The sequence below is a fragment of the Anopheles aquasalis genome, chromosome 3, assembly GCF_943734665.1.
Source record: "Anopheles aquasalis chromosome 3, idAnoAquaMG_Q_19, whole genome shotgun sequence".
Lineage (NCBI taxonomy): Eukaryota > Metazoa > Arthropoda > Insecta > Diptera > Culicidae > Anopheles > Anopheles aquasalis.
This window is the reverse complement of record NC_064878.1, coordinates 43,414,064-43,421,563: the sequence shown is the minus strand read 5'-3', so window position 1 is coordinate 43,421,563 and position 7,500 is coordinate 43,414,064. Positions and strand designations below refer to the sequence as shown.

Sequence of the window (7,500 nt, the reverse complement as noted above, 5' to 3'; positions counted from 1 at the left end):
ACACCATAATGTAGGTTTGGCTTCTTTTTGTGCTTAATCTGTGGACTATTTACGAAATTCATTCTTGCTTTCTACGTAACATCCTTCAGCCAAGAGCCCGTCTCCGATACTGCCCTTCAGATGGTTATCGATGCTGAGAAAGAACATCACGATCTGGTTGTTACCCGTTTAGTTAACATCATCAAGCCAAGGATACCGGAGTTCGTGAACCTTTTAAACAACCCGCCCCCGGTAAGAAAAGCGTTGTATTTCTCTAGATGATAGTTATTATACCCGTTTTTTCTTGTTTCTCCATATTTTTTCGTTCGTTTGGCCAGAAACCCGACATGATTTCCACTGTGGGTACACTGTCGCCGCCGCTTGGAAACGTGAGACTCCAGATATGCAACTTATTGACAGTATTATTGGAGACGGAAGAAAAAGAGACCATCGGAGCGTAAGTTGATTAGTTGGTGTAAGATGCAAATAGGTTTGTGACATACTAATACCTTAAACTGCGTATCATTGCGGGTTTCAGATTATGCGATGCTGATTATTTCAATACGATGCTTAACCTGTTCCAAAAATATCGTTGGAATAACTTTCTCCATAGTCGCGTTAGTGTTTGCGTAAATTATGCTATCGGATCGTTTGATCAAGCTGAAGACAGCGGAAATGGAGATGCCATCGGAACTGGTGACGGAAACGGAGAAGAAGGCGGAGATGCGACTGGAGAAGAAAAAGCAGACGATGGAGCTACAGCTGAGAATAAGAACCTGCGGACCTCAAGTCTACAACGGCATGTAAGCGTGTGGATTACCATTGGTGGTGACTTAATTAGCGTACTACATGAATGGAATCGATCTTTACAGTTGATCCTCGATTGCAAACTGGCAAAGAATTTGATTTTACTACATCAGATGAATAATAGTCAAGAAGGAAAGGGGCCCTTCCGCCGATTGGGCTTCATGGGTCATCTGATCGAAATGCTAGACGCGTTAACAACCTCCATGAAGCTGTCGAGTGAAATCCGTGCCTTAGTACAATCGACACTGGACGAGAAAGAAAAAGAAGACTGGGAAAAGCTAGCGGAAGGTGATGATAGTGAGCTGGCGGCAACGCTGGCTATGCAAAAGAAGTACCTGGTAGGTGGTCTCTTGTGTTGAGGTGGATGATAATATCATAATGATTATATTTAACCGCCCATTTTCGCATTTTAGGCAAACGCCGTTCCACGTGGGCAGAGCGCTGCAAACAGAGGGTGAGTGTAGCGGATCCAGAACCATGCTCTAAGACATTTTAAGACACGAGCATTAATAGATTTTTTGCCTTTTCAGTATGCCGGGGCTGGGTTCGTTCGACATCAATAGGGAGCACCTTGCGGTTGAGGAGCTGCTGCAATCCATCAGTAGCGCCTTCATTGACTTCAAATTACCAATGGATGATACCGATCCAACCAACACATGGGCCTATTTTGGATCGGGTGATGCTGATGAAGCATTCGGCACTGGGGAAGGTGGATCCTTGGGCGAACTTCCTGATCTCGGGCTTGGCGACGTTGGCGAGAATGATGATGACGATCCATTCGGCAACGTAGGAGGCAACATATTTCAGGATAAATCGAATATCAACGATGACGAAGAGGATACGAGTGATCCCTTCGCACCACTACAATCTGCCGATATGGCAACGGACGCCAACTGCATTGACAACGATTCCCTTGTAGGAGGCACTTTACTGTGAGTAAACTACAAGGCGTGGTTATAGCCGGCTGTGAAGCTGACGCAACATGTGCGTATTATTCTTTCCCAGGGGACATACCGTTGGACTTGACTACAGATCAACGCTCGTTTCTGCGGGTCTCGAGGAAAATGAGGGCGATGCTAGCGATGTGCCCTTGACCGGACCGATGGACCACAACATTTTACAGTTTCTGCAAGCAGTCAATGAAGCCGCCCCGAATTCTGCCTCTGCGTCGAACGCTATCGGAACGTCCGGTATTAATGATAATTTCGCCGATTTCGATGCCGTTCTGGGATCCGGTGGTTTTGATGCAGCAGCCACTGGTGGTTCACCGTTCGATCCTATCTTCGCCCCCGTTACGACTCCCATCGGATCATCCACCACTTCCAACGGACCAACGGAATTTGATTTCGAAAATGCAGACATTTTCTCTTCAATTACACAACCCTCCAACGATGCTAGTGTTGTCAGCACAATCGATGTAACAAAAGTGCCAGAAGTGGATGAGACTACGTCCACAAAAGTAGCTGTTTCGGTTGATGCTAACGATAAAATATCTCAAAGGTATGTTTGAATTGACCTTTCGCCGTGAACTAACACGAACACTAAACTTTTTTTTATTCATTATCTTGCAGCCCTGCAGCTGATGATGTTGTGGTGCGGACAGAAACTGAGACCACCTCAAATAGTAACCAATCGGTTACTTCTACAGCAACTTTGCCCGATGACAAATCGTCTGAAGTGTTGGATATCGCAACTCCGGACGCAAACAATGACAAATCATCGACTGATTGTAACACACCATCCAGCAAAAATGACGATACTAAACCTGCTGCTGAGCCGAATAGCAACCGCTCGGAAAAAGATGATACGGAAACGGAAAGTAAAATCGCCAAAGAAGATGACCGTGTCGAGCAGAGACTGGCAGTAGAGCCAGAGACAGCAGCAACACCAGCTGCAACAGCACCAACTTCTGGTGAAGCACAAGAAGGCAGCAGTTCCGTTGCTGATTCTAAATCAAGTGAACCAACGGATAATTGAGGGTGTCGTAACGACGGACGTTACCATCGTGTCCGGTCACCAACGTATCAGTCTCCCTGCCCACCATCATCACCAAGACGAATATCAATGGTAGCGGGCGAATCTCGACCAAAGCAGCAACGCAACCGACGTCGTCGAAGGCAACGACGTCGGCACGGCCAACAAGTAGAGACATCAGTGCCAACAGCGGCTACTGTCGTTGTAGAGTAGCTGGGCGATCAGCCCCCAACACCGCCCCCAACGTCGAAGATTGTTTCCACGTATCGTTCTTCGTACGTTTGTGCAACTATGCGTGGTGGAGTAAGGAATTAATTTACATCGAATCGTCGTATGCATAGTAGAGCAAAATGAAAGATAGTTGCAAGTATGGTACTAGTATCTGCCAATGAAAGATGGATTGGTTTTTGGCAATCGATAAACTTCGGTTTGCAGTAACATAATAACAGTTTCATAACCCGATCGTTGCTTATCTGCAGTTATATCCTTTCTTTCAATGTTTTTTTTTGCCGTAATACTTGCCATATTTATTGCCATCCCTGCTGGTAGACTTCAAAATTGTCTGTCTAACCGAGAACGACATGAGGCACAGTAATTCTTCTACTAAAAGGCACCGTTACGATATCGTATAAGTAGTGCGAACCGGGAAGAGTATTACTAACGCATTCTTTATGCTCACCACCAACCCAACCCACCCCGTAACGAGCAATTCAATGCTTTCGGATAGTCGACACACGCTAGAGGAGGGACACTTCTGGACGGTGATTTAAATCAAATCTGTGCTGTGAAAACCGTAGTAGTGGAAAAGATGCTTCAATATTTTCTTATTCTTTGTCATTTCCGTTCGATTACTGTGCGGTACAATTATGAGAGTGGAGGAACAGGAAAATCTTAACCGCAGCACCGAATGCGCGCCACTAACGCTCTTTCATTAAACGAAGAGAATATCAAAACGGAACATAGAATTATCCTCTGGATTTGCTGCGTGCAACTGGGAGGATGAAAACGGCGTATTAAGGCATACCAAAATACTAAACTTATTGATGTCATATCAAAAAAATGCAGTAGTTGCTGAGGAATGTTTAACTGTAAATTTGAAAACAATTAGAGCTAGGCGAAGATAGAAAATCCAACCATACGTATATTTATATGCCAATCGCGCGATATAAGTCGTGCCTATGTTTCATAGCGCAGTTTGGTGATGGTATTCAGAGTAGCTTCGGCGAATTTTACTTATTTTCCCATCCTTTTTCTAACAGCTTTCACCATATGGAGCGCACTCTGTAACGCGATTATCTGAAAAAGAACAAATAACTAACAGTCCATAAGTCTTGTTATTGTTGGGCCTAAGCTGCACAAAGCAATATTTTTGGCCGTTCTTAAACATCCTTTTTGGGTATCTGTTCCATGCGCGTGCTTTAAATAGCTTGTTTTGTTATATAGACAGAGATTAAAGTCTGCATCGATATCGAAATTGAAATGCATCTTCCTTCTTTCGCTACACTCCCGTTATCGATGGCCACCGTGTTCGTTTTTTTTTTCAATTTTGATGCTACGTTTTTTATCATCGCAAACAGCCGTTTCAGAACGACGGGGAGAGAGATGCTGGCTATCCTTTCATGAAACCAAAATGCAAGGCAAAAGGAAAAAGAGGATATAAAATTACCAAATCAAATGGAAAACCAAACGTATAGATACTTTACCTTTAGTTCAAGGTAAAAAAAAGTCTGAACTCTGTGCAGGTGGAGGTGAATGATCGAGTTGTATGTTTCAAGTCAGATTCGGTGGCCCATCGAGGAGAGACCATCAGGACAAGTGACAAGTCAGCATGTGTCGTAATAATTCGTCCAATTGTTTTTTACGTTACTCATGGGAAAATGAGTCGCGCATATTACATAAAAACCAAGTGTCTTCTTTTTCTTTTGTTTAAGACAAAATCGAATCATTACCGTTCCCGGGTTAACGTTACCAAGTTGCTCACCGGTTGCTTTTCGTTTTGCAAGGGATCAGTGAAGATGCGCATAGGAAGATGATACGTGGGATAGAAATAACGGTCAATTGAGTAAGGTCGCGATGATCGCACGATCGATTCCACTGCAGCGGATGTGCGTTACATGTTTCCATACGGACCGATGGCGATGAATGGATTCCTCTCCGGTAATATCAAATAATGCTCAAACACATCCAGCAGTTGTTCCGCATTGTCAAAAGACACAATCTGTTGATCGTTTTCGTACTCCTAAAGTCCTTTGTTTTTCAACCAAGTGCCCTGATCGTGAAAATGGTAGCTACTAATGAATTAGGAATAAAAAATATTCTAGTAACGACGACAATTTGGTGCATCGTAAAAAAAAGGTAATAGAAGTACAGTGTATGTAATAACATATGGTATAGGTATATATATATACATACATACATGCATACATACATATGATTAAACCATAAACACACACTTGGCCTCTGTCTGTGAGATGTAGGAAAAATGGAAAGGATCAAGGGACAAACACCTATGTACACCCGCATACCTTCCTATGGACTAATGATATTTACATGGACGCAAACGCGGAAAGGAGGGAAAAAGAAAACACTACTGGGTCTTCCGGAGGAAATTCATTTTATGCGCTTGTCTCTGCACTGTGGAGCACTGAATAAGGTGGCGAGTTCAGGCGTCCCTTCGTAGCTTACACATATTGCCGAGACAGCAAAAGGATGAAAAGCGTACTTCATCTGCCTCGCAGTGATAAGAGCTAGGCTAATAATGGCTAATGCAAGATTCCTTCAATTACTGTTGCTTGTGTGTGCCGTGTGCGCGTGTGTGTACGAGTGTATGTGTGTCTGTCTATCTGTCGTCTGTCTGTCTGTCTGTCCCGATCAGGATATTCCGTTCCTTCATCTTCGCAGTTCGATAACGTATGTACTATTTAGCTAAGGTCATTATCGAATCCTACCAAACCACACACTCGCTACACCCATTCCTGTTTGTGTCTGCATTTTGCATCGCACAGAGGCAAGCGCTCTCAATTAAAATGGCAAGGGCCTTTGGCGATCCTTAATTGTTGCGCAAGGATGTCGAAAGCCTCAAAAAGGAGACGAAGAAGGAGCACACACAAGACACTCTATAGACACTGGAGAAACATTCTCGACGCAAATGTACAAAAACTACACGCGAGTCGTGTGTGCATTCATCACACGCCACTTATACTGCAGCAATATCCAATCCAATAGGGCAACTTTGTACATTCTTAACACTCACTTTACATTCGGAATCGCGATCCACGACGGCCAGAAAAGGATGGCCCCGCGGCTATGCAAGCAATGATTTAGGATTAGCATAATATCTTCACTTACACATTCAAACTAGAAGAAACACGAACACAACAACGATGCCAACAACAACAACAAAAAAAGTACACAAGACTAGACTAGAGTTGCTTTAAATGGAACCGTCTGGTGGTATAGCCTCCTGGGCTAACCGTCGTAACCGTCGTGTTTTTGATCGTTCTGTTTTGAGAGTGGTTTTTTTAAACTTTGTTAGTTACTTCATCAGAAGAAAGCAACTTATTGCTGGGCACAAGATAGAGCCAAAGCTAGGAAGGGGATCACGAGGGGAGAAGCAGGAGAGGGGTTAGATTAATTGTTTCCTTTTTCACAAAATGACACCCCACAAAAAACCACACACCGAGAGACTGTTCTGACTGACGACGCTAGTGCCGCCGCACATTTAATGCATAAAACAATCGTGTAGAGTCGTGGACACGACGCACTGTGCTTTCGTTGTTGTTTGTTCTTAGCGGGGAGAGGTAGCGATATTCTAGACTTTTTTTTTTTTTAAATCGATTTTACAACCCAGCCCCCCTCCAGTGGATGGGCTGCGATCACGATGGCGATCCTTTAGTTTACTGTATTGCTCAAGTGGCTACACTGAACGGAATGATCATGACGGCGCCCGAGCCAAACTGAGTGCAAGAGAAGGAAAATCGCAAAATACGGGAGCTTTTTAAAAGACGACGAAACACGGTCAAACACGTGCTAACTCAGCCTTAAACCAAACGAAGAACTTATCGAGCGAGCGAGCGATTCCGGTGGGATATGATAGTAAGAGTGAGAAAAAAAGGGTGACGAAGGGAAGTTAGCGAATGGGATAGGTAAAGGGAAACGGTTTAATATTATTGTGTTCAATGCAATGTTTGAATTTCGTGCCCACGTGACGACGGTCCCGGACAAAGTATTCAAAACTCGCAGAAAGGTGAAGCAGCCTCAGGCGCGCTGCATCATATGAGGCAAAAGTAGTAAAACCCTTTGGTTTCGATGAGCGCATCAAATATTTGTCAGCACAACTACCGGTAAATGCAGCCCTGCAGCTTGTACGACAGTATGCTAGTAATATGTGCACCACGCATTTCTCTGCTGTATGGTAGAGTGCACATTGTGAGCATGATAAAGGAAGAAAAAGAAACCCGCAAAGTAATAGCAACCGAAGAGAAGCAATATTTGCAATCTGAACAATGAACGTACATAGTAAACCCGTAAGAAAAATGCGGAAAAGCAGAAGCGAAAAAAAAAACATGAAAGCTTACCACAAAAAACAGGGGAAGGGTGAGTGGGGCGATATATCTATACATATAAAATTATCTTAATCCAGTACGAACGAAGGAGAAAATCTGTGAACAGAATTAAGTAGGCATTAAAACTAAACGATCCTTATCACACACACCTCTCTACCTTTTACCCCCTTACCGC

At 43.7% G+C, this 7,500-nt stretch overlaps 1 protein-coding gene across 2 annotated transcripts in view; it reads left to right on the top strand.

Moving 5' to 3' along the window:
• The window catches only part of LOC126579182 (serine/threonine-protein phosphatase 6 regulatory subunit 3), a 12,553-nt gene that overhangs the window by 4,448 nt on the left and 605 nt on the right, over positions 1-7,500 (top strand). For both annotated transcript variants that reach the window (XM_050242552.1, XM_050242550.1), the window contains 9 exons: positions 1-10; positions 90-231; positions 318-436; positions 518-782; positions 852-1,124; positions 1,200-1,240; positions 1,317-1,718; positions 1,792-2,286; positions 2,358-7,500. The exon at positions 1-10 is cut by the window's left edge and continues 135 nt beyond it; the exon at positions 2,358-7,500 is cut by the window's right edge and continues 605 nt beyond it. In XM_050242552.1, coding sequence (XP_050098509.1) covers positions 1-10; positions 90-231; positions 318-436; positions 518-782; positions 852-1,124; positions 1,200-1,240; positions 1,317-1,718; positions 1,792-2,286; positions 2,358-2,763 — 2,153 coding nt within the window. In that variant the 3' untranslated portion in view covers positions 2,764-7,500. The remainder of the gene's footprint in view (positions 11-89; positions 232-317; positions 437-517; positions 783-851; positions 1,125-1,199; positions 1,241-1,316; positions 1,719-1,791; positions 2,287-2,357) is intronic.